General features: G+C 43.7%; 1 protein-coding gene across 1 annotated transcript in view; it reads right to left on the reverse strand.

Annotated features, from left to right (window-relative positions):
• Positions 1 to 23,955, reverse strand: part of cdh5 (cadherin 5) — a 38,499-nt gene extending 14,544 nt beyond the window's left edge. Inside the window, exons 1-11 of the mRNA XM_068570858.1 lie at positions 23,118 to 23,955; positions 13,508 to 13,729; positions 12,922 to 13,201; positions 11,123 to 11,245; positions 10,770 to 10,937; positions 10,455 to 10,639; positions 8,328 to 8,441; positions 8,079 to 8,221; positions 6,818 to 6,951; positions 5,218 to 5,327; positions 4,312 to 4,414 (exon numbers count right to left, since the gene is read on the reverse strand). Coding sequence (XP_068426959.1) covers positions 4,312 to 4,414; positions 5,218 to 5,327; positions 6,818 to 6,951; positions 8,079 to 8,221; positions 8,328 to 8,441; positions 10,455 to 10,639; positions 10,770 to 10,937; positions 11,123 to 11,245; positions 12,922 to 13,201; positions 13,508 to 13,729 — 1,582 coding nt within the window. The 5' untranslated portion in view covers positions 23,118 to 23,955. The remainder of the gene's footprint in view (positions 1 to 4,311; positions 4,415 to 5,217; positions 5,328 to 6,817; positions 6,952 to 8,078; positions 8,222 to 8,327; positions 8,442 to 10,454; positions 10,640 to 10,769; positions 10,938 to 11,122; positions 11,246 to 12,921; positions 13,202 to 13,507; positions 13,730 to 23,117) is intronic.
• Between the last annotated feature and the right edge of the window lie 3,533 nt (positions 23,956 to 27,488).

Genomic DNA, 27,488 nt, shown 5'->3' on the forward strand with positions numbered 1-27,488 from the left:
AAATATTTAACGGGCTTTCCATTGGAAAAAGATCTGCTTTCACACCTGCAAACAATTCTGCTTTATTTGACGAACTTTGCATATAAAGGTCTGGAGAGAGAATGCAGCTTTAACACATGAAGCATAGACTTCTATACAACCAGAGGAGTCGCCCCCTGGTGGTCAGGAGAGAGAATGCAGCTTTAACACATGAAGCATAGACTTCTATACAACCAGAGGAGTCGCCCCCTGGTGGTCAGGAGACAGAATGCAGCTTTAACACATGAAGCATAGACTTCTATACAACCAGAGGAGTCTCTCCCTGGTGGTCTGGAGAGAGAATGCAGCTTTAACACATGAAGCATAGACTTCTATACAACCAGAGGAGTCGCCCCCTGGTGGTCAGGAGACAGAATGCAGTATTAAGTCACTTTTTCGCCGCCTGATTGTAGGACATAATTTAATAACGTGACATTTCATAACATCCTAGAACGCCTTAAGAAACTGGCGAGATCGGGGTTGGCCTGAACGCACTCGTCGGTCAAAATCCCGGCTTTACAAGCTAGCTGGCTTACCAACCGCCAGTCGGTGATCTCATTAGCTCGGGTCGCTTTCGGCACTCAAAAGTTCCCCACATGTCACAGATGGATTCCTCAGATCCTGAACCTCCAAACTACAATCTGCACGGGCGATCGGGTGCAAACTGACCCATTTAGTGAAAGTTCACCGTGTCTGACTCTCTCTCTCCAAAAAAAAAAAAAAACGATTCATGCAACCGCCTCGCTGTGATCAAGTTTCCATTGTTGTCCTCAAGACAACACGGCGGCGGTGTGTGTGTGTGTGTGTGTGTGTGTGTGTGTGTGTGTGTGTGTGTGTGTGTGGGAGGACATGCGTACAGAAGAAGCCTTAACTAACTGAATAAAAGATGGAAACAGCTTCTGTCCTCCCTTCATCTCGTCCCTCTTCCTCGTCTTTGTTTGAATCCGTCCCTCCGGATCTCTGAATGTTTCTCACTGTCCCTCTCTTCATTTTTTTGTTTGTTTGTTCTCTCCATCTCTCCATCTCTCCCCTCGCATCCCATTAGTCCCTCTTCCTCTCCTCCTCGAGCTCCTGGTCTGAACGCCGAGTCCTTGTCACTTTGCTGGTGCAGCGACACCGACTGTTGTGTCTTCCAGGGTCTCCGGTAATGAAAGCAAGTTTTAAAGAGCTGGTAGCGGATAAATATTTTAAAAGCCTTCACTTTGCAGCTCTTGTTGCATGTGTGTGTGTGTGTGTGTGTGTGTGCGTGTGTGTGTGTGTGTGTGTTAAGTGGTGTGAGGTGAGGTGCTGTCAGATGTTTTTTGGAGGGGCACGGGGGAGAACACAGGTTCACACGAACAACCAGCACTTATCAACCGATCTGTCTTCTTTTTTTTGTTTCCCCCCCGGCTGTCTACTTCCTGTTCCTCATCCTCCTGAGTTCACCCCCCCCCCCCCCCCCCCTCCTCCTCCTCCTCCTCCTCCTCCTCGTTTATCAATAGCTCTATCATCCATACTCGGAGGACGAAGTCATCGTGACGTCGCACATCGGCTTGTGGCTGTTTGGCAAGTCGCCATCTTGGAATATACGTCTGTCACCGTGTGTTTTTCAATGCGACAAATTAACAGAAGTGATCGTATTCGAAATGCGGAGGAGCGACGTGGAGACGTCGTACACGGCTCAGGTAGCGGCAGCGATCTGTCAATCACTTTGTAGCCCCGCCCTGAAGCGAGTATTATGGTCTGTTTGACTCTAAATGACCATCATGCTGTATAGAAGACGACTTGAAACTAGAGATTGAGACGTAGTTGTAACACAAAGCATAGACTTCTATACAACCAGAGGAGCCGCCCCCTGGTGGTCAGGAGAGAGAATGCAGCTTTAACACATGAAGCATAGACTTCTATACAACCAGAGGAGTCGCCCCCTGGTGGTCAGGAGAGAATGCAGCTTTAACACATGAAGTATAGACTTCTATACAACCAGAGGAGTCGCCCCCTGGTGGTCAGGAGAGAATGCAGCTTTAACACATGAAGTATAGACTTCTATACAACCAGAGGAGTCGCCCCCTGGTGGTCAGGAGAGAGAATGCAGCTTTAACACATGAAGCATAGACTTCTATACAACCAGAGGAGTCGCCCCCTGATGGTTAGGAGAGAGAATGCAGCTTCAACACATGAAGTATAGACTTCTATACAACCAGAGGAGTCGCCCCCTGGTGGTCAGGAGATAAAATTCAAGATGAAGCCGCCTGTTATTATCTTTCTCTCCTCTTTTTCTTTTCCTCTTTCATTTAATGGTGTTTCCTCCTTCCTCTCCTCTCCTTTTCTATCCTCCCTCCTCATTCTTCTCCACTCTCTCCATTTCTTCTTCCTCTCCTTTCCTAACGGTCTTCATCCTCTTGTTCGTCGCGCTGCATCGTTCTCTCTCTCGCTTCGTATTTGCATCCTAACACGGTCTCACTTTAATATTACACATCTGCCCGAGTCCCGATCTCTCCGTCTCGCCTCCTTTCATCTTTCTCTCCCACCTCTGCCTCATCTGTCTTTCCCCTTCGTCTCCCTCTTCCTCCCTCTTCCTCCCTCTCCATCGGTTCAACATGTCAACCCCTCCAGGCGCGAGCAGAGAGGAAATGGATGAGTTCATACCTCTGTTTATCTTCCTTTCAGCGCGTTTCAAGTTTCACTTAAATTAAATAGTAACACTTCAATCTTTCATGTGACTACCTAAGGCTTTCATCTATTCAGACTTTTAATATTTGACTAGAACAGTTGGTAACTTGTTTCCTGGGGCTTTCATGTTTTATAACGCTATACGTGATGATCAAAAATGATGAGAACTGTTTTACTTGTGCCATTTTGTGTCCTAAGCTGAATAACCCAAATAGGCATTTTGGAAATCTGACGTAACAGAGCACCAACCTTTTTGCCTAAATATCAACGTCTGGATCAAAGCAAAAGCCTCCGTCAGGGTTTCACACCATCATCTGTGTCACGCTCTGTTTATTCCAGCTGACATTTTCTAACTTGCATATTTATATCTACACATTTTTACTCCCGGATGGCAGCGGATCCACTGACTGGAGAGACGCTGCTTTGAATTTAGAGAAATCTTTTGGTAACAGAAAGCGCGATGGAGCCGATATGCAACTCAACAGATCCTCGTTCACGGTTCTTTTTGTACCAAAATGTTCCTTTTTTTTTTTTATTATTACAAAAAAAAGCCAGAAACGCGCGTCAATTCCCACTAGTTCCATGCTTTTGTTTTTTTCAAAATAAAATTCCTTTATAAGAGAAAACAAGTTTGTTAGGGTTTGTAATGCGTTCACACTAAAACACTTTTTCACCTGATTTTACTCTCTTGACTCTCTTGAGCTTCTCAACGTTGATTGGCTTTCGCAACTCAGCGTCAGGGGAATAAAAAATTTTTTTTTTTAAATTTAAATTTAAAAAAGCGAAAATTATTATAATTTTGTTTTTAAAAGCGAAATTCAAAAAAGCGAAAACTTAAAAAAGTGAAAAATTTAAAAAAGCGAAAAATTTAAAAAAGCGAAAATTCAAAAAAGCAAAAATTTAAAAAAGCAAAAATTCACGTTGCCAGCCGAAAAATCTGCTTTTTCGCAACCATTCGCGTCCATGCATCTAATTTACATAATCACCTCGCACAAATGTTTATTATATTATATTATATTTATATTATTATTTCAAAAATAACTCTTTTGGCGTGAACACGGCATTACGCAGCAAAATATCTCCTTTTTGACTGCGGGGGACTTTTCTTCTTCCAGCATGTTTAAGTTTCAATAAAACCTTTTGCATTTAAGCTGTAACACTGCTGAAAACCGCCTGAATCAATTAAAACCTCTTAAACCTCTTGGTTCAGTTCCCGCTCTCCTCTCCGTGATGGGTTGAGAGAAAGCAGCTCAGTCATTTGACATCGTCAGCCGGGATGAGTTCAGAATACATCTTCAGGTCCACGGAGCCACTCGCTCTCATTATTTTCAATATTTGCTGTTGTGCATTCTCGACGGCACTTGCGGCCTCAGACAGGCCCTCTAAACCCCTCACACACACACACACACACACACACACACACACACCCGTCTGGCTGGGCGAACCCAAAGCGCTCTTTGAGAAGTTAAAATAATTTAAACTTTCAAGCAACAAAGCACCGAGCCGCAGATGGAGATTCGGTTGTTGCGTAGCAACAAGTGCCAAGGCCGGCTCTTCTCCAGAGCCCACGTTCAGAGCCGCGATCGAGAGATGAAGGTATGAAAAATGAAAAACATGCATGCCGCGCACACGAGGACTCACTGCCGGAGTCTCTGATGGAGAAGTTGGAGCTCTGGCCGGCCACGCTGAAGCTGAAGGAAGCCGGCTGGTTGTCTTTATCGACGGCTCGCAAGGTCCCGATCACCTGAGGAGAAAAAAAACACATCCGATTCATTTGATCTGTGCAGGAACTTTGTTTCTACACGAGTGCAGCGCATGTTGTTCAGAGAAATTAGCACAATTACTCAAATTCAAGAAGATAAGATCATCCTTTTAGTCCCGCAGTGGGGAAAGTGCAGGATTACAGCAGCAGTGCACATTAAAAACTGTAAAAAAGTAGCTAAATTTAATAAATAATATACAGAAAAGTATTTAAATGTATTATATATTGCACTAGATGAATGTAATGAAAGTGATTTTAAGTGTTTTGTGGTCTACTGAGAGCTCAGCTTGTTGTGCAGCCTGACAGCAGCGGGAAGGAAGGAAGGACTTGCTCGTATTGTTGACACACTACACTTATGCAAATGTCGCACGTGATGTTTTTCATAATAACCCCCCTGAGCAGGCTGATTTTAAAGACTAGTTGTGACAAAAGCTCACAAAAACAGCGGCCTCCTGGGTGAAAGTCCTGTGTTTGTTTGACTCATCTGTCCTCAGCGGACGTCCGTGTTCTTTCGTGCTTATTTTTATACCACGTAACCTTCCAACGACCGACTCTCTTTATGCTAACTTTGCAAAAGCACATGCAAAAAACTCTACAATCAATGAATCCGCGGCGTGCAGAAAGCGTTTTTTAACCCTAACCCTCCTCTTCAGGTGCTGACTGAACTTCCTGTTTGACAAAGTCCTGAAAACAGACCCGGAGAGGTATTTTCTAAGAGACTAAACCCGACAAAGTGACTGTAAATGTCTGATAACGTGAAGACGAGTCGTTCCCATGTCGCTCACCGTGTCCGTGGGGTCGTTCTCGCAGACGAAGATCTCGTCCACGGTCAGCTCCGGCTTGTTGTCGTTGATGTCCTGAACGATGATGTTGACTTTCACGAAGGACTCCAGACCTGCGGAGGACAGACGGCAGCGTTGTGTGTGTGTGTGTGTGTGTGTGTGTGTGAGACGCTACAGAAGCTTATCGTGAGTAAGAAACACAATAAACTGACGCCTGGGTATTTTCATTAGAGGGAAAACGGACGTCTTTATTTATTCATGAATGTATTCATGCAGGGAGAGCTCATTATTTATGTTTGTTTGTTTTGAATGATTATCAGGATAATGTTGTGAATTATTTCGCCTCTGGGTCTTCAAATCGTCACGGCGTCTCGTAGCAGTGATGGATGTGTTTTGTCGCCGAGGCTAATTTAGTCCTTTTTTGTTCCTGTTTCAAGGCGACAATGGAAGCATCTCCTGAGCCGCCTGCAGGGATCCGCCAGAGCTAAGCGTTCGCCGCGGGATGAAAAAAGAAACGCCTGACATGTACGTACCTCTCATGACGCAACGTGATCTTATTTAACGCTTACGTGGTCCTCAATGTGGAGGAAGGAGAACAAAAAAATCATCCTGCTGAGACAGAGATTGAAGGACACAGGTGTGCCAACAGGAGAAACCATGAAAACTCCCAAAAAACATCATTCTTTCAGCGTTTTTGAAGCATTTTTAGTCGACTTAAAGTCTTTTTTCCCAGACTTTGATCTCATGCGGCTCCCTTCACAATGTGTTTGTCATTCACCTGAACGGGCTGATGTGACAGCGTGTCTTTCTCTCTGATGGAGCTGATTAAGGTCAAGTGCCTGAAAGGATTTCTATTCGTGAGCGCTTTTTTTTTTTTTTTTTTCGGTCACATTAAAGCAGCTTTTACACTTATTTTACATCGCTGACATTTTGTCTTTTGATAAATATGTTGCGTCTCTTTCCTGCCTCTTGTTCAGAGATTTAGAAACTATCTTTAGTACAGTACATGTACTGTATATATATATATATATATATATATATATATATATATATATATATATATATATATATATATATATTGAGGATCTTGTCAAGGGGCCGTTTTGTTCCTTAAACATCGTGACAAGCCTCTAAAATAGATCTCTAGATTTCATTCATTTGTCTATAAATATATAGTTTGGCTTCGGAGGCTGCGAGTGAACAAAGAGAGCCACTCATGTGATGTCTCCTGCTCCCTAGCTCCCTCGCTCCCTCGCTTCCTTCTCGTGTGGGTCGGCCAGGTGTTGAAGGCAATGTGTTAAATCTATAAAAAAAAAAAGAATTTAAAATCTCCGTTAATGCGTGAGACTCTCTCGTCCCTCGACACGTCCGGAGGAGAACGAGAGAACACGCTGTCGCTTTTTTTTTTTTTTTTTCTCGTGGCCTTTCTGACTCCGTCCCCCGTCTGCACATTGATAACATTGTTGGAGAAAACACATGGTTTCCATTGTTTTATCTGAGGCTCTTTTGTTTAAAAGAAACCGGATTAATAAATTGCGCAATCTCTGTGTGTGTGTGTGTGTGTGTGTGTGTGTGTGTGTGTGTGTGTGTGTGTGTGACGCACCACTTGGCTCCTCCTGAGCTTTAACTTGAAACACGTGTGTGGCCTCCAGCTCTCTGTCCAGCAGCCTCACGGTGGACAGCTGACCGGTGAACGGGTTGATGCTGAGAGGACAGTCCTGGTCCAAGATGGAGTATCTGGAGAGAGGGATGGAGAGAGAGGGAGAGAGAGAGAGGGATGGAGAGAGAGAGAGAGAGAGGGAGAGGGAGAGAGGGAGAGAGAGAGAGAGAGAGGGATGGAGAGAGAGAGAGAGAGAGAGAGAGGGATGGAGAGAGAGAGAGAGGGAGAGAGAGAGGGAGGGAGAGAGAGAGGGAGGGAGAGAGAGAGGGAGGGAGAGAGAGAGGGAGATCAGTGTCACGATGCATGATCATGATTAGAGGGTTCATACACATTCTGACCAATGGATTTCCATGACTTTTAACCAAATTTTCATGACTTTCAATCAAATTTTCATGTCTTTTAACCAAATTACACGACTTTAAACCAAATTTTCATGACTTTCAATCAAATTTTCATGTCTTTTAACCAAATTACACGACTTTAAACCAAATTTCCATGACTTTAAACCAAATTTTCATAACTTTTAACCAAATTGCATGACTTTAAACCAAAGTTCCATGTTTTTTAACCAAATTTTCATGATTTTAAACCACATTTTCATGACTTTTAACGAACTTTCATGACTTTCCCCCAAATTTTCATGACTTTAACCAAATTTCAATGACTTTTTACCAAATTTCCATGACTTCAAACCAAATTTCCATGACTTTAAACCGAATTTTCAGGACTTTTAATCAAATTTCCATAATTTTCAACCACTTTTTCATAATTTTAAACCCAATTTCCGTGACTTTATACCAAATGTCCATGAGCAAACATTGTGTGAAATGTGTGTGTGAACAGTAAAAAGTGATAAAATGTAGTATTTAAACTAACAATGAGGATTCAAAGCATACAGTAAACCTTAAATGACTCAAATGAATGAGAGACAATAGTTTGATTAAAAGAATAAACATTCATATAGATGCCTGTATGTATGCTGCTGATATGTTGAGCCTCTTTCTTTTAAAAGCAGATTCATTATTTCACACTCAGCGCGAATGAACGTCATGAACACATGAATATAACACATTTACATGATTTTTACTACACTTTTGGGACTTTTTAGGACTTGTTCCAGGCCTGGAAATAAGCATTTTAAAACTTCCATGACAACTTCCATGATAATTGTCATCATAAATCGTGTCTTTGCGCGTCATCGTACCGAATGCTCTTGTTGGCTTTGTCGGGGTCTCGGGCCGTGACGGTTCCCACGTTGCTCACCAGGCGTTCCTCCACCACGGTGAAGGTGTAGATGGGCTGCAGGAACACCGGCGCCTCGTCTACGTCCAGCACCTTGATGTTCACCTGTCAATCAAATCCACTCAGGTGAACGACAGCTCGCTCTCTGGACGTCGGGTCCAGATTAAAGATTTAAATCGGCCGGGATTGTCGAGGCCTGCGGGGTATTTACCTGCACGGTGGTGGTGGCGCTGTTCACGTTGTCCGCGGGGAAACGCAGGTTTTTCAGGTTTTCTCGCACCTGGACGGTGAAACTGTAGCTGCTGGTCGTCTCGTAGTCCAGAGCCTGTAAGAGTTATGAGTGATATGAGTAATTAGATCAAGATTTTATTTACTTTTGAGCAGATATCTTCTCATCCTTGTGCATATGGACAAATCACGGAGACACACATGAACCCTAAAGAGTTCACAAGGGGCTAAAACAACAAATATACACACACATGTTGCTATTTTTTCTACTAAAGCTGTCAACAGTTGTAGGTTAACTTGACTTCTATGATTATTATTTGTTTCCTGAGGTTTGAAACCTGCTCGGCTCCTTCCTAAATGCTTCTGTCCTCTCATCAAAATGCAGTAAACTTACTCAATGTAAGATTCTCTCTTCAACATAAAGTTTGTGAGACTTCACTTTTATGTCTCGGTGCTGCAGTAAAAACTTCTCCTCCTCAGTGTATATTTCCTTCTATATCTTCCTCTTATTTTTAGACTCGGGATACAAGTGCATTTGCACTTCTTTCTTTTTTTAATGTGCTCGAATGCACCGCCCATCTTCATCCTCGGTGCATTCACACCTGCGTCTGTGCGGCGAGGACATCTGTCGATGCCAGGTGTAAAAAGGCTCTAAATGTCACAACCTGCTTCAGCTCAAACTCTGGATTTAAGAAACACCGCAAAGTGCCATTTCTTCCCCCTCTCCGTGTTAAACATGTAGCCATGCATGAAAACCACCTCCTTCCTTTCACTTCTTCAAAGTCTGCACAGACTGAGACTTGCGCGGCGTTTCGAATGCTCTTTCATGTCAACAGATACGTGGCGGCGAGCTCTGCTGCCGTCACGTTGCTGCTTATCGTGTCTTCCCCCCCTCCCTCGAGAATAAGCAAGAGCCCACTGTTCAGTTAAATGTGGTTTCTAGAGGAATTCTTGTTTTTCTTTATCTGCGGATGGGACACCAGGTAGGTAGGCAGGAATATTCTGTTAACTGGATTATTCATGGTAACAGGAATACTCCGTCGCAAGGGTTATGAAAGGCGTGTGTAAACAGCTTAACAAGAATAAGACCTTAACCGCGGTGAGGACGATATAGCTGGCTTTACTCTGTGCGCGAGTAAACACAGCCGGAGGAGAAAGATGAGAGCGAGGAGGAGGAGGAGGCCTCGCGGAGCTGAAGGGGCGAGTCGAGCGGGAGAGGAGATTGTGGCTTGCGATTCGATTCCAGGTCGAAGCTTTTACACGGCGCGGTTCATTAGAATACATTTCCAGCTCTCTGAAGTCCCAAGTACTTTATCCGAGGAGCACAATCCAGGGGAGGTAAAGCTGTTAGAACTCCCCGCGAGCATAAATAGCTCTCCTCACCGGGGAGGAGGAGGAGGAGGAGGCCGTTGGGTTGAAAGAAATCTCACATTGGACGTCGCTATTTCCATTTTTCATGTAAATGGTTGACATGTGTGTTGGACAATGTTTATAGGGAGTTGAAAACCCCGTGATGTTAAACAAATGTGCATACTTGGAAGTCATGGAAATCCTGTCGGGGATTGTTGATGCTAATCCTCAGCCGCGGGGTGTTTATAACGGCGACGCTGCCGAGCACGCCGAAACAAAAGCACCACTTAGATACTTAAAAATGTAAAATTAGCAGGACGTGTGAGAATGAAACACTAGACCACTTTCATTTCATTTTGGATTATTTTCTTCTCCAAGGGGCACTTCTACAGTTGCCAATGGGTCCATGTTTTTCAAAAAGAGTTTGCTAATGCTAAAGGCTAGCACACGTATTGTCTTAACCACCAACAGTCTGTACATATAATGTCCAGTTTTTGCTATTTAAAGGGGTAGCAGCATGAATGCAAACCCAAAAGAAAGACCCCAAACACCTTAACCTCAACCAGGGATGCAGTATGGGTACGAAATACTGTCGTAGAAACGTTTACTCTGATCTCCGCCAGGTGTGTCCTCCTGTTGAATCTCACTCAACTGTTCAGCTCATTCACAAATGCAGACAGCAAACGTGGCAGAAAAAAGCTAAAAAAACATGTATTTTAGTATTTGGCCCTGAGATATCGTCTCTTCCTTCGTCGCCTACCTGTCTGAGCATGAGGTTGCCGTCCTTGCTGGGGGAACTGAGGTCAACGCTGAACACTTTGCCGTTCTCATTTGGGATGGTGAAGATGGGCTCCTTGTTCTTGTTCTCATCTTTGTCCTCCAGCTCCAGAGTGCCGATCTTCTCGTTCAGGTTGTGGTCCTCTCGAACGCGCAGGTCATACGTCTCTGCAGACAAAAAAAACAAACAGATATTGCTGTGAATAAAAGTAAGCCATACTCTTGAACATGTTCCTGACGAAGTATTGTGTCCAGAAGAGCAACGGATTAGGACCGCCCCTTCTGAAACGCCGCTTACTTCGGGTGAAAGAAGCGATGTTGTCGTTGATGTCGTCGATGGTGATGGTGACAGAGGTGGTGGAAGTGCTGCCGGTGGCCATTCCTCTCATGTCCTGAGCTTGGACCACCACTACGTACTGGCTCTTGTCTTCCCGGTCCAGATTGTTTGCCTTGCAGGTGATCATACCTGCAGAGAGACAGTGAGACAGGCAGACAGACGGAGGAGAGGGGGTGTTATCTCCGAGGTCAGCGCTGACTCATATTCAGGTAAAAATAGCTTGCGTCATCTGCACCTCCGCTCTCATCAACTTGTTAAGGGAAACAAAGGAGGCTGCTGCAGGATAAAAACCGTCGTGTCGGACGTCGGCCTACCTGTCTCGGTGTGGATTTGGAAGGCAGAAATGTCTCCGTTTGGTAGCAGCGAGTACCTGAGCTCTGAGTTTGGAGAGCTGGGGTCATCGGCATCTGTAGCCGTCACCCTCAATACTTCAGTTCCTGGATGAAGAACATGAATGTTAGAAAAAATGGTACGGCAAACATGCAAAAATGTCCAACCCAAATGCTCTTGTATTGAACAGTGCTGAACTAATTATCACGACATGATTATGTCCAAAGATTGTGTTATTTAAGTCACCAATGTGCCATATTTTTTTTCCCCAGCAAGACGCGCTAATGATTGTGACAGGTGTTGACATTAACTGTAATTATTTTCCCAGACTTTTCACGGTTCTCTCTGTTTTTAATTGATTTAATTAAATCACTGGAAGTTAAAGGTCAAATACTTTGACGCAAAAGAAAGTTTGGACTGGTCAGAACACGCAACCCAGTCACCAAAAGTCATTGTTGGCATTATACTTTTTATATCAGCATCGCCTCACGTTTAAAATGCACAAAGTCACATGATTAACATGGTGAAACAATTGGTTAGGTTTAAGCAACAACCGTACTCGGTTAAGAGTATAACAAGATCCCGCTTTGCCTAATACCACAAGCTATAATGTTGTAAAAACAATTGGTTAGCTTTAAGCAACAAAACTACTTCAAGGTGAGAAACAAGGTCACGCTTTGTGTGACGTAACAACTGTAACTAGCGTGAATAAACAACAACCGTCTTTAGCGTAACTTTCTTACAAAAGGTGATGTAACAAGTGTAACATCACCTTTCAATAACTTGTTACTTTCTTTCAGAACTTTCAATAACTTGTTACTTTCTTTCAGAACTTTCAATAACTTGTTACTATCTCACGGAACTTTCAATAACTTGTTACTTTCTTACAGAACTTCAATAACTTGTTACTTTCTTTCAGAACTTTCAATAACTTGTTACTATCTCACGGAACTTCAATAACTTGTTACTATCTTACAGAACTTTTAATAACTTGTTACTATCTTACGGAACTTCAATAACTTGTTACTATCTTACGGAACTTCAATAACTTGTTACTATCTCACGGAACTTTCAATAACTTGTTACTATCTTACGGAACTTTCTAAAACTTGTTACTATCTTACGGAACTTTAATAACTTGTTACTATCTCACGGAACTTTCAATAACTTGTTACTATCTTACAGAACTTTTAATAACTTGTTACTATCTTACGGAACTTCAATAACTTGTTACTATCTTACGGAACTTCAATAACTTGTTACTATCTTACGGAACTTTCAATAACTTGTTGCTATCTTACGGAACTTCAATAACTTGTTACTATCTTACGGAACTTCAATAACTTGTTACTATCTTACGGAACTTCAATAACTTGTTACTATTTCACGGAACTTTCAATAACTTGTTACTATCTCACAGAACTTTCAATAACTTGTTACTATCTTACAGAACTTTCAATAACTTGTTACTATCTTACGGAACTTCAATAACTTGTTACTATCTTACAGAACTTCAATAACTTGTTACTATCTCACGGAACTTTCAATAACTTGTTACTCAACACATTCAACTTATTTGTGGCTGGCAGAAACGCACAAAGCCAACATTCTGGGAAGGAACACACTTATATTGTGGCCCAATACAACTAATTAAAAAACATGTAAAATTTTACAAATTTACCCAACTTGACTCATCTCCCTATTCTATCACACATCGAAAAACAAAAAATTGTGCACAACCTTTCAACCAGCCGAAGATCTTTTTTTTCCTCCAGTAACTCACCTATCGTGGATCTCTCCACTATGGATCCGTTATATGTTCTGGGGAAAACTGGGATGTTGTCATTGATATCCGTCACCTGGATGAGAAACTCTCCAGCATCCTCTATCAACTTGTTGTTCCCATCATACATCCTGGCGGTCAAATGGTACGTGTCCTTCTCCTCTCGGTCCAGAGATCTGGTGACGAACAGGTAACCTTTGTCATCCACAGTGAAGATGGTGTTTGCTCCTTCGCCTTCTATTTTGAAGCTCTTCACGTCCACTTTCAGGTTCGACTTCAGCTGCGGAAGGAAAAAAAAACACATTAATATGGTTGAATGTCTTTTAGTTTTCAGCCCCTCCGGTTTTTTTTTTATCCCCCAGCTGGAGTGAGGACTCAAATCAACAACCTTCCAGCAAAATTTCCCACAAATAAACTCAGTATTCCAGCAAAAATCACTCAAATATTCATCAAAGAGCTTGTGAGCAACAAGTTAATGCCCCAGATTCACGGCTACAGCTTCAAAAACTGAATCGTAATGACGAAAATACTCAAGAAGATTACGAGGAAGTGGAGGAGGATCCTAGGGTTTGGACGAGCTTCCTACCTGTCCTATCTTGTAGGGGATGGGCGCAGGTTTCTCCTCATCCACGCTACGAGTGTTCCAGATCCACTCTCTCTTCTGCCTGAACAGAACCGGATGGGTGTCCTTCTTCACAATCTCGACGTGGCCTTCCGGCGCGGGAAGACCAGAATCTCCGGCGACGGCGAGGGAGACGGACATAATGGCCATAAGCCCCGTAGTCCACAGCTGGAGCCAAGCCATCATCTAGGACAGGAAGTAATAGGGAGGGATGAGGGGCGGGAAGAAAAAAAAAAGAGGAGAGAGAGCGCAGTGAGGGGTAAAAGAACGAATAAGGGTGACGGCAGGATGCGGAGAGGAATATGGAAGCAGAGGGAATGTGAGAGGAGAGGGGGAGCAGAAAAGAAGAAGAGGGGAGGAGATCACATTAAAACCACTTATCAGCTGTGGACAGACCCCGTCAGTGTGCCAGGGTGAGACTCGGAGTGAAGGCCAAGGACTCGCGGTCCTCTCACAGGCCGCCGCTGAGCTCGAGGTCTCGCTATCGTTTAGGACCAGGGCTCTTAAACCTTTCCAGCCTGGGACCCAAATGAAACATTTAGCCCCCTCATCATGGGACCCGGGCTGAGGCAAGATCACTAATGTGGTCGTATGGGGATCTATTAAACATAGGCTTGTGACCCATTTTAGGTCCTGACCCACTGGCGTAGCGCGAGGCAGAGACAGAAACGGAAAGAGACAGTCGGACGGAGAGACGGAGAGAGGAGCTGACATTAAAACCACTTAGGATGTCCGTCTTTATCAGCCATTGGAAAAGGCCATTTACAAGGAAGGGACTGTTTGACATTTTGAATTTTTGATCAGTTTTTTATTACGCTCCCCCTTTTTAATGCAGCACATCAAATTGTCGGATAAAAAGAGAGTTTGGGTGGAGGCTTTGTTGCTGATACCGGTTATTGATTGGAATCCAGGGAGGCGGTTTATCACCTTCATTTTTACGACAGACATTAGCGACAAGGACAAAGCTGTCAACACATCGGACTCCGGCAAATGAAATGTGAGCTTTTGTTTGGCAAAAAAAATGCTTTTGCTGTGATGTAATGCAACGGCATTGGCCGAAACGAACAAAAAAAGCCAGTTTGCACTCCCTGGTGGATTACGTCATTAAATAAACAACGTAATTCTTCTGTTTACCTTGAGATTGTGGAGGATAATTTGGTTTTTGAAATCCTTATAGTATATGCAGTGTTTTGGCATCACTTAAATCTGGCTTGTGTCTTCTAACCTTTTAAAAAGTCCACATGCACAGAGACCCACGCTTTCTTTTGAGGCCATTTCCTCAACAGCCACATTTACGGTTCTGTGAGGTCATGAAATAATCCAAAGAGATCAAACAAAGCACTGGAAGACTGTAACGAGGAGATCACCGAAGTTCACAAAAACACAACTGTCTGCGTTAAAAGGTGACAAGCAATCCATCAAACAGAGACAAAGCAACCAGCGGGTGGCGCTATAGGAAGAGTGAGGGGATCACAAGAGTCATGAGGACTTCATCCTCTGGAGAACACGACTGTCTGTATAGAAAAAATAGTGTTTCAGTCTGGATTAAAGTGGTGTTTTTTTCCCCCCACAATCTTGGAAACCTTTCATGATTTGTGGATTTGTGTCAGGGTTCTTCAGGTCATGGAAAACCTGGAAATCCTGGTTATTTCCAGGCCTGGAAAATGCCTTGAAAAAACAAAAATACCAAAAGTGTAGTAAAAGTCATGTAAATGTGTTATATTCATGTGTTCATGACGTTCATTTACGCCTAGTTTGACACAATGAATAAACATGCAGAAACAAGAAGATTAATAGAAAAAAAAAAATAAATTCTTGCAAAAACCTAAACAAAACAACAACAAAAAAGTATCATAATTATATAATTTCCTAGCCCAACATTTATCTGCTTTATAGAGAAGTTTAAATCTGGTGAAGTCACTTCTAAAATATAAAACCAAACTTGCACCTTAACTGATTAATGGCTTTCGATTGATTAGGTTTCACCGCCTTGCATCACTAGTTCGTGCCCGCGGGCCATTTTCGCACAATTAAACCAAAATAAAAATGCACACAAACACCAGCCGTCTTGCTAGCTTCTCCCTCTCATTCCTTTCTCCCTATCTCACCCCCTCTCGGCCGCTATACTTTGTCTCCCCCGTGGTCCCGGCCTCCCCCCACTGGGCTCTATCTAATAAAGCAGAAATGCCAGGGAAATAATCTTCAAAACATTTTAGTCTATATATATGCTCTGCACTCCAGTAGATATCTCCGCGCAGCCCCGCGTTATCCCTGTGGTCAGATTAGCGCATCTTATTGTCTTCCAGCCATTAGCGGCGGGGAGGGAGTCGGAGAGATTACGATGAGGGGATTATACCGGCACAAAGTCTTCTCCCTCTAATGGCCTAATCTGACCTGCCGTGACCTCTTCACACGGCTCCCCACAAATCAGCTCAAACAAAGACCCGACAGTGGTTTGCTGGCCTTCGGTTCACATCCTATTGTTGGGGTTTTATTTTCTCCTCTTGTGTTTTTTCTTTGTTTAGCTTCCTTTTCAAGACTAAATTAATTAACAGAAGAGCATCTTTTATTGCAGTTTACTGTGGACCTCTGAATGGATGTGGAGTGCCAGTTGATATTGACTATAACTCTGAATTTAACAACAAAGTACTTAGCCTAGTAATGTCTTAATCTCACTTGCTAACAACCTTCTCGCAGCTCTTCTTCTTACTCAATAACTTCACTACGTTGTTTTCTCCCAGCTCCATTATTTCAAAGCAATACTTGTTTTGTATAGACTGAGTTAACTTGACGAATTGATGCCGTTTATTTGTGGATGTGTGTCTCCGTTTCGCCCATCGCGTTTATCTTTTACGTTTCATTTAGCTGACGCTTTTATGCAAAACTTACATTTCTGCTCGATACACCGTGGACACAGCAACGGGGAGAAAAGAGGGGTTAAGTGTCTTGCTCAAGGACACAACGACGTGGGTTCGAACCACTGATCCTCTGATTGAAAGACGGGCACGGGCACGCTAACCACGGGCATGCTAACCACGGGCATGCTAACCACGGGCACGCTAACCACGGGCACGCTAACCACGGGCATGCTAACCACGGGCACACTAACCCCAGGCATGCTAACCATGGGCATGCTAACCACGGGCATGCTAACCACGGGCACACTAACCACAGGCATGCTAACCACGGGCATGCTAACCACGGGCACACTAACCACAGGCATGCTAACCACGGGCATGCTAACCACGGGCACACTAACCACAGGCATGCTAACCACGGGCACACTAACCACAGGCATGCTAACCACGGGCACACTAACCACCGGCATGTTAACCACGGGCACGCTAACCACGGGCACGCCAACCACGGGCACGCTAACCACAGGCATGCTAACCACGGGCACGCTAACCACAGGAAAACTAACGACAGGCATACTGACCACGGGCACGCTAACCACGGGCATGCTAACCACAGGCATGCTAACCACGGGCACGCTAACCACTGAGCCAGTCTTTTCTACTTCACAACACACAGGAACGTAACACACTGGTTAAAAGCAGCGGCGGTGTCTCGGTGCCTTATCGGCGACCTCTCATTCAGCCGTATTTATATTCTGATCCTCATTAATGTGCAAAAAATATTATTAACTGGATGACTGCCAATGCTGAAGGGGTAAACGGTGGATATGATGCAGGGTCTAAATCCTTAAAAAGTGTATTTTTTCAATAATTTCATTGCAGATATGTTTAAGTCTGAGATATCATTGCCTCGACCATCGACCACCATTTACGTGAAAAAAACAAAAAGAGTCTCATGTTCCTGTTGTTGTGGTTTAGGGTGTCAGGAACAAGAGGAACGATGCGAAGAGGGTTCTCCTTTTTATCTTTGATGAAACTTGTACCGTGCGGATGAAATATTAACTCTCACATAAATAAAACTGATGCATCATATTCCCCAAAAGGGCAAATCGGTTGGATGTTACAGTTAACCGCCGTCGGTCTCCCTGCATACTTCCTCCAATGGAAACATCTTTAAAGGTCATTCCTTTCTTTCATCGCCAGCCGTGGAGGCCACGCGTTTCAGCTCACTTTGGCTCTTTTTATGTCGTGCTTTTCAATAGTTTAGTTCCATTAACAGAGCCACGCTTCTGCTTCAGATGAAACGCGTCGCCGTGGCTCATGGCCGCTGTCGAAGACCTGCCGTGTTTTCCGCCTGATCGCTCGCTGTGCGTCACCACGTACATGCTCCCCCCCTCCACACGGTCTGGATTAACAAAGCAAACACAGCCCGTCCCGCTGCACACGCATGTTCCAAAAACATGAAAACCTTCAATGACTCGAAATGAAAGTAAGGAAAGTGAAACAAGCAGAATCTGTGATCTGTGTAACGAAAAGATTGAGAGGCAAAACATGTTTTACCGGTTATGAAACAACGATATCTGACGACACAGTCAACCCACAATCAGGATTATTATAGTCACCATGTGACCAGGAAGTATAATAATGTTGTGTAAAAGGTGTTAATGTTGTGACCTTGAATCAAACTGAAGTGTGTTAAGATGGTTGTTCTTACAAGAGAACCAATTCTGACTATTTACACATTTATTTCAAGTGCTTCTTTTTTGGCTTTATATTACTGTATCATACTGTAACATTATATATTATATCATACTGTATATTACTGTATCATACTGTATATTACTGTAAAATACTGCATATTACTGTATATTACTGTACAATACTGTAAAATATTATATGTTACTGTAATATACAGTATATTACAGTATCAAACTGTATTTTACTGTACCATACTCTAACATATTGTATATTATATCGTACTGTATATTACTGTTTCATACTGTAATATACTGTATATTACTGTAATATAGTATTTATTACTGTAAAATATTGTATATTACTGTATCTAATGTGAGCAATGTTGTGATAAAAAGTAACTGCGTAAAAAAATCAAAGGATGAGAGATCGATCAAACATTAACGTGTGTGTGTGTGTGTGTGTGTGTGTGTGTGTGTGTGTGTGTGTGTGTGTGTGTGTGTGTGTGTGTGTGTGTGTGTCTGTGTGTGTGTGTTCCCGTCGGTGGTTTTTAGTTGTCTCAGTGTACAAATGTTGAAGTCAATGACAGGCATAAGACCATCGGGAGCATCGACTTCTTCCTCCGACATGAAGTCACGAAGTAAAAACTCCACACGACGAAAAAAATACAATAAAACTTTTTTATCATCCGTCAAAAATATGAACTTTGCCCGGGGCTTTAAAGAACAATTAACGGACAGCTTGACTCATATCACATACAGCATCTTACTCACACGTATACAACAACAGCCTACACACACACACACACACACACACACACACACACACGGTAATGTCTGTGATGACAAACCCATTGGGGGGCTTTTTTCCCTAAAAGGGCATTTCATTCAAAAAGTGCATTTCCCTCTTGGCTGACCGGCGTGTCGCTGCTTCCCCTTCATCAGAAGCAGGAAGTGTAAACACAATGCCCTCTGGGAAATGTCCGTTAATGAGGGGGTCACGGGAGGGAGCGGACACGCCCTTTCCTGGCACTGGGCCGCTGACGGCATGTCTCTCGCTTCTCGTCCTTCCGCCTCCTTCTTTTCCATCGTTTCTGTTCCCTGCTCCTCTCCGGGTTCAATCACTGGAGGTGAAAACTCAAACTTACTTTCTTCCTCGCCGTCTATTTCTGTTCCCTGCCTGTCATCCCTCTTCTCACCTTCTCCTCTTCACCTCTTTCTTTTTCATCACTCTCTCTCCGCCTCACCTCAAAAGCGAATTAGCGAAGCATAAAGACGCCAATTTAACACCTTTTTTTTTTGTAGTTGGGTGTTGCAATTAAACTTGTTCTCATACTTTTAAAAGTCCTCTGCTGTGACTCGCAAAGTCTCAAATGTGTGATCAAGCCCACGCACGTAAAGTTTAAACATATTCCTGTTTGCACGGTTGTTAAAATCTGTCATTATTTTTTGGTATTTATGTAACTCAACTGCAAGTGTCACGCATGCAAATCTTACTTTGGGATTATACACCGTTATTTATGGCATCGTTTATCAAAGGCATCTTTCAGGAGGAACGAAGAATAAATAACACCCAGAAAATATCTGTAATTACATCTGTACATTGCCCACGGGCTGAGGGAGTGCGCGTGTGTGTGTGTGTGTGTGTGTCTGTGTGTGTGTGTGTGTGACGGAGGAGCAGACGCTGAGATACAGTTGTCATTCTCCGGGATGCTTTGTGACTGGCAGACAGGTCTGACCTAGTTTCACTCAACCTGAAGGCGAAAGCGGAGAAACGAGCCGACGAGACGTCCACGTTCTCGTGGTCGCCGAAGTTCATCCGCGGGTATATTTAGTATTTCAATACATTATATATGAACCTTTTCAAGCACGAGGTCGTTCCGTAGCGTCCGTCGTCTGACGTCCCGTCACTCGGATCCTCGCAGCGGCGACGAGAAGCCGACGCCGAAATGATGAGAATCTGAGCGCCAAGCTAACTCGAACGAACCAATGAAAGGCGTTTGGTGTCGATCTGAGTTCACGAAACAGAAATGAAGATCGGGGACCTCGTCCTCTCATGATGGAGCCAGAAAAAATGTCAACAAGCTCGAATATATTGATGTGAGTCGATGTACAGAAGTAAAAACTGCCATTTTGCTTTGATTGGCACGAAAATGCTCCAAGTAGATGATACGTTGATTTAATGGATGAAACAACAAGCCCTCTGGCCACGACCTCGAGAGGATTGTGTGTTTGTGTCTTTGATGAACTTAAAGCATGAAGAGTGTGTTACTTTGTGAGTTTGTCATGGTCACTGTCCTTACAGGATGAATCCTAAAGTCCCCTTGAACTCTATCAGCAATGTACAAAAGAAATATTGGAAATCTATGCAGATAATCTGTGATATTCATTGAGCTCATTCATGCTCCCGGGAGGATGAACCTTTGTCCATTCAGGACAGACTTCCTGTACCACCGAAACACCTGAACGAAACACCTGAAAAGTAGCCTGAACAGGTGTCTACTCTTGGTCCCCAGAGGATGAACCTTTTTCATTTAGGACAGACTTCAAGTGCCACTTTTGGACTAAAAGATATTGACGTTTTTAAACAAAACACTTTCGCGCTGGGTATATATATATATATATATATATATATATATATATATATATATATATATATATATATATATATATTGTGTGTTTTCTGTTGGAGTCTCAAGTAAATTTTAGAAATGGTGCAAAAAAATATGTGAAATACGAATTTGTCACGTTTCCATCAACTGGTTTAACGTGAATAAACTCCTCTATGGCGTAGTTTTGGCAGAAGGTGGCGCTGCAGGCTGCGCATGGCGGTGATCTACTGAAGAAGAAGAAGAAGGAGGAGGAGGAGAAGGAGAAGATGGAGATGAGGAAGAAGAGGTCGTCTCTGTGGCTGACGAGGTCTTCAGGGATTTATTTCAACTGGGTAAGTATATATATATATATATATATATATATATATATATATATATATATATATATATATATATATATATATATATATATATATATATATATATTTGAAATAAGTGTTCACTATATGTCAGAATTTATTCAGCAAAGGAGTTTTAATTTTTTTTTAAACACCTCAACCTCAAACCTTCATTTTGCAACCTTGAAAAAAAAATCTAATTTCGCTTTGGTTCCCATCAAATTGCACATAAATAAATAAAGAAGTCAGCGTGGAAACTGCGCTTATGACTCAGGAAGTAAATCCACAGCTTCAAACGCGTGACGGCCGCACGCAGCAGAGTGTCTGCTGCTGAGATTAAAACATGTTTAATCACAAAGCAGCTTCTCACAATCTGTCTGCCAGCAAGTCACACCAGGAACGCCACACACACACACACACACACACACACACACACACACACACACACTGTGTCCTCGCTGACTGCCGTCATGTCACAGAGTTTCCTCGCGCTCTGATTGGCGTTCCAGCGTCTTCCAGTTAATTCTATTTTCCTTCCCCCACATGAAGACCAATCAGGTGTCCTGACGGTGACGTGAGCGATGCGTTCAGGAACCTGACAGTAATAACCGACACACATCTGAACACAATTTAAGGCCTTCGCCGCGTCGTTCTCATCGGTTTCGGGCTCAGCTGTCGGCCTCCTGGACTCTGCCCGAGGCGCCGAGAGTAAGGAACATGTTGAAGGAGGCTGAAAACGAGGAGGCTGTCTGTGCTCACGGCGCCGAGCGAATCATCTGATAAATCACGTAAATATCGTTTAAGTAGTTGCACGATTATGTCTCCCTTTTCTTCTTCAATCACTCTGATTGCAGCTTTTAAAAAAAAGCAGTAGCAATCAGGGAAACGTCCAAGTACATTACAGTTAAACATTGAATATATATATATATATATATATATATATATATATATATATATATATATATATATATATATACAGGTCAGTCGTTGAATATAAAGCCCTGACTGTCTTTCAGTTGCAATCAGCTGCGCTAACGTCGCCACAGCTGGACAGCCTGTCAGCCAGTCTGACATGTATCTGAATGAATGCCTCTAATCATGGATCTTGTGTGTGTGTGTGCGTGTGTGTGTGTGTGTGTGTGTGTGTGTGTGTGTGTGTGTGTGTGTGTGTGTGTGTGTGAGAGGCAGGGTGAGGTCTCCCAGATGGCACCCAAAGGATTTCCACTGATAGTTCTCCCTCTCCAGGAATTAGACCACTGGGTTTAGTTGCATCAAAAGCTTTTCGACGTAACAAAACCAAATCAAATCACCTCTGGAAGGCCGCGGGATCCAGATCCCACGAAGAAGAAAAAGCAAAACATCACACACAACTATTCCCACACACACACACAGAAACAGTTCATGTTATAAACGCCACTAAACCGAAGCGCCATTGATCTGATTGCCTCTCAAACATTTCCTCTTTTGCTTTTCTTCAATGTTTTGTTCAAGGCCATCTCCTCAGCTGAAACCACACCGCTCCACCACTTCAGACGTATGAAATCACCATCAATACTTCATCGCCGCTGCGTCCCCTGACAGCAAGAACCCCCGGTGGATTCATTTCATTTCCCGCTCTTTTTCCGGATCGTCCGCCATCGCCTTAATGGCCTCCGCGCGGCGGCGGCGGCGCGTCTTCGCTCAATTACAGCGTTCAAATCTCCAGCCGAGCTGTCCGGGACCATCGGCGTGACGGGCGCGGACGCCGCCGCCGCCGTCCTTGAACCGTCGTTTCAAGTTATTCTTGACGGTTGTTTTGAACCTGTGCTCGTCAGCGCCTCCCCCTGGAGGGGACGGGGAAGTAGCTTGGAGCGGTTTTAAAAAATATATACATAAAGGATCTGGGTGAAACATTTCGCTGCTTTTCAATCCCATTCAGACTCTTAAAGTCTGGATGTGTCGATACACACGACTGTTCGGCATCAATGCAAACTGGTACACACACACACACACACACACACACACACACACACACACGTAACAGAAAATGAACAATCAGTGTTTCCCGAGACATAAAAAGAAAGGAAACTCACCACAGACAGATGGTCCAAGCCGAGTGGAATCAAACCTCTTTTTCTGCTTCTTTTTTTTTTGTGGCACAAGATGAAGAACCAAATCCTTCAAGGTGCTCTCTCTCTCCTTTCTCTCTCTCCTTTCTCTCTCTCCTTTCTCTCTCTCCTTTCTCTCTCTCCTTTCTCTCTCTCCTTCCTCTCTCTCCTTTCTCTCTCTCCTTTCTCTCGCTCAAAACTGAGGCGAGACTTTGTTGTTGTGGCCGGTTTGTGGTGGAGATGAGAGGCTGGTAGGTGGTCGGTGCTCAGCAGGAGAGGGGGAGTAAAAAAAAAAAAAGAAAAAGCACCACGACGTCTTCTCCTCCTCGCTCTCTTCTTTTATTTTCTGATGTTGAAGAGAGAGCAGCAGGTGTCGCAGGATTCCTCTGCTCTTGGTTCTTTTTCCACCAGATTTTTACTGTACAAATCCTCCACAACACACACACACACAAACACACACACACACACACACACACACACACGTCTGTGTTGATGAGGGTTTGATTCCCCTTGAATGAGAGTGAATCCCAGACACAGCAGAGTTCACTCCGGAGGTAATTGCTCTTCTTCTTGTTGCTTCTTTCTTCTCTCAAACAGGCTTTTTAAAAAGTTTTCTATCAGAGGAATGTCTTTATCTTCCAGGTTGTTGAGGGGTTTTTCTTTTGCGCGTCTCTTTGGCTCTTTTCCCTCCTCGTCCTGTCGCCTCTGATGTGAGTTTTTTTCCTCGTCCAGTGTTGGACCACAAGCTGTCCTCTCTCATGCAGGTCGCTGCCCACTTCCTCTCCCCGTCATTGTGGTCAGTTTCCGCTGGTGCAGCCTGCTACCGTTCCTTATCCTGTCCTGCAAGGGAGGAGGGAAGAGAGAGAGAGAGAGAGAGAGAGAGAGAGAGAGAGAGAGAGAGAGAGGTGGGGGATCGGTATAGGGAAGACGGGAGAGTAAAAAAAAAGAGTAAAAAAATGAAAGAGAGGGAGCGCATATGTCAGAACAGCTCAAAGACGCTCGGAGAGGCAGAGGAAGCAGCCGGCTCGTGTTCATGAAGCAGATGGAGTGAGTGTGTGAGGAGGGAGGGAGGGAGGGAGGGTGATGGAGAGGAAGGTGAGAGAGGCGTTACTTCTCAGTCCTCCTTCGAAGAGAGAGAGGGAGAGAGAGAGAGAGAGATTTATTATTCATGTGTGAGAGATAAGGATTAAGTTAAACAGGTTATTGGGGATAATCCTTAGAGATTCCCCCACATGAGGCTCGTGAATATTTCAGAGGGCTGAGTGTGTGTGAGTGTGTGTGTGTGTGTGTGTGTGAGAGTGTATCTGACAGATCTTGTCGCGGCACACACGCGCACACACACACACACACACACACACACACACACACACACACACACACACACACACACACACACTTCATCCATCTCACCCTCCTCTTCGCTTCAGGAGTCGGTCGTCGGTAATTTGGGTGAATTGGACGAGAAAACCAACGTGAAACATCTCCTGTTGCACCACAGTCCTGTCTCTCTCTCTCTCTCTCTCTCTCTCTCTCTCTCTCTCTCTCTCTCTCTCTCTCTCTCTCTCTCCTTCTTTCCCTTATTCTTTCCCTCCCTCCCTCTTTCTTTCTTCTCTCTCTCTACCTCTTTCTCTCTTTCTCCCTCCCACCATCTCTCCCCCTCTATCTCCATCTCTCGTTCTCCCTCCTTCTCTCCCCCTCTCCCTCCCTCTCTTTCCGTCCTTCCTTCCCTTTCTCCGTCTCCTTCTATCCCTCTCCCTCCCTCCATTTCCTTCTCTCCCTCTCTCTCTCTCTTCCTCTCCCTCCCTCCCTCTCTTCCTGTCCTTCCCTCCCTCCCTCCTTCTCTCTCTCTCTCTCTCTCCCCCTCCCCACCTCCTTACTCTCTCCCCCTCCCTCTCTTTCCCTCCCCCCCTCCCTCTCTCTCTTCTTTGCAGTTTCACTCCCATCAGAATATTTCTGGTTGCAGATCGTCAACATGACACAAATCAACATTTTCTTTGGCTCCTCCCCCTTTATTGCAGCAGCTGTGAGTCTCTCAACGATTCCCACAAACTGAAGGACACAAAAGGTTGTTTTCGTCCCCTTTTCACTGGAGGCTGAACAGTTTAAGCCAATAAAACTATTGATCAACGGGAACCTGTGGAGCTTCCACCACTGTTGCTGTTGTCGAGCAACATTTTGAAAGTTGCTTCCAATTTTGCTGGTTTTGTGCATTTTGCAACTGGTATTGCATCATATCCTCCCCCAGCGGTTGACTGTGAAGTTGCTCCTGATTGCTTTCATGAGTTGTCCAACCGAGGTCCAGCAACACGGTTGATTCGCTCTGGTTGCACGCAAACAAAACAAAAGTCTTTTAGAACAAACTTCTGTCTTAACAGGAAACAACTCGCGGCGTTTATGCAACGAAACTCGAGTTAAGTTCAGGAAAACATCGTCACTTGGGTTCAAACAGCAACAGGGAAGTGATGAATACTCAGAAATAAATCAAAGTTTACTTCTCGTTTCACACGGTGAAGGAGGCGTGGCCTAATGTCTGAAACATGTGATGTGTTTGTTGGACCCATCCAGCTAGCTTAGCTAGTTAGCTTGCATTTAAACAACTTTTTTTTTGTATCGCGACCCCATTTTGGGTTTCTGCTTCCCCAGTGAACTACACTTTTTTTATCGAAGTGTCATCTTCTTCTTTTTGACAGATAACTAATATCTAACTTCAGGAAAAAAACTCTGTCAGAAAGTGTGTGTGTGTGTGTGTGTGTGTGAGAGAGTCACTTTAGACAGATAAGGGACAGAGTATTGACTTTGATGGCAGTTACACACCAGAGAGACATAAAAAGCCTGAAGGAAAGTGTCAGAAAATGTTTTTTGTATATATAATCTAACACCCAACATTATTCTCATGAATTAAGTACAGCATACTTATTATTATAATACGAGTGGATCAAATCAATCATTCTGATTGGTTGAGAGTGAGTCTAGGGGTGTAGTTTATTTAAGCAATAAGGGACGAGAGGCAGTGCTGTATCGTCAATAATGTACTGTTTAAAGGTGTTGTTAGGCAAAACCTTGAACTGTACAATATTGTAGATACAGCACTGCCTCGAGTACAGTTCAAGGGTTTGAGGGCCCTGCGCTGCGTGTTGGGCCTAACAACACCCTTGAACAGTACATTATTGACGATACAGTACTGCCTCTTGCTTAAATATAAGTGTTCTTGAACAGTACATTATTGTAGATACAGTACTGCCTCAAGTACACTTCAAGGGCTTTGAGGCAGATACAGATAGACATAACCCACTTGTATTAGGCAATAAGTGACGAGAGGCAGTACTGTATCGTCAATAATGTACTGTTTAAGGGTGCATCCGGCCGGCAAACCCTTGAACTGTACATTATTGACAATACAGTACTGCCTCTTGCTTAAATATAAGTGTCCTTGAACTGTACATCATTGTAGATACAGTACTGCCTCGAGTACAGTTCAAGGGTTTTTAGGCAAATACAGATACATATGGACATAACTCACTTATATATATAAGCATTAAGGGACGAGAGTCAGTACTGTATTGTCAATAATGTACTGTTTAAGGGAGCGCCTGGCCGGCAAACCCTTGAACAGTACATTATTGTAGTTACAGTACTGCCTTGAGTACAGTTCAAGGGTTTTTAGGCAAATACAGATACATATGGACAAAATCCACTTATATTTAAGCAATAAGGGACGAGAGGCTGTACTGTATCGTCAATAATGTACTGTTTAAGGGTGCATCCGGCCGGCAAACCCTTGAACAGTACATTATTGTAGATACAGTACTGCCTCAAGTACAGTTCAAGGGTTTTTAGGCAAATACAGATACATATGGACATAACTCACTTATATATAAGCATTAAGGGACGAGAGTCAATACTGTATAGTCAATAATGTACTGTTTAAGGGTGCGCCTGGCCGTCAAACCCTTGAACAGTACATTATTGTAGATACAGTACTGCCTGGAGTACAGTTCAAGGGTTTGCCGGCACTCTGCTGCGCGTCGGGCATAACAACACCTTTGAACAGTACATTATTGACGATACAGTACTGCCTCTCGTCCCTTATTGCTTAAATATAAGTTGGTTATGTCCATCTGTATGCGTTGTACATGCAACCTAACTTTGAGTATTGATCGTTTGCCTTTAAATGTGATGACACTGAATTGGGCCAGAGGCAGCGCTCGTGAACGTAGAGAAGAGGAAGAAGAGAGGAAGCAGCAAAGAGAAAGAGTTTGTCCTCGTGTCATCCGTTTGTTTTCTTTCCACGTGAAACAAGAGTGACGGTTGTCCCACAAACAAACAACCAAAACGTCACAAAAATGATGGAAACTT

The sequence above is a fragment of the Clinocottus analis genome, unplaced genomic scaffold (assembly GCF_023055335.1).
Source record: "Clinocottus analis isolate CAN_PGR_092001 unplaced genomic scaffold, fCliAna1.0.p SCAF_92, whole genome shotgun sequence".
Classification (NCBI taxonomy): domain Eukaryota; kingdom Metazoa; phylum Chordata; class Actinopteri; order Perciformes; family Cottidae; genus Clinocottus; species Clinocottus analis.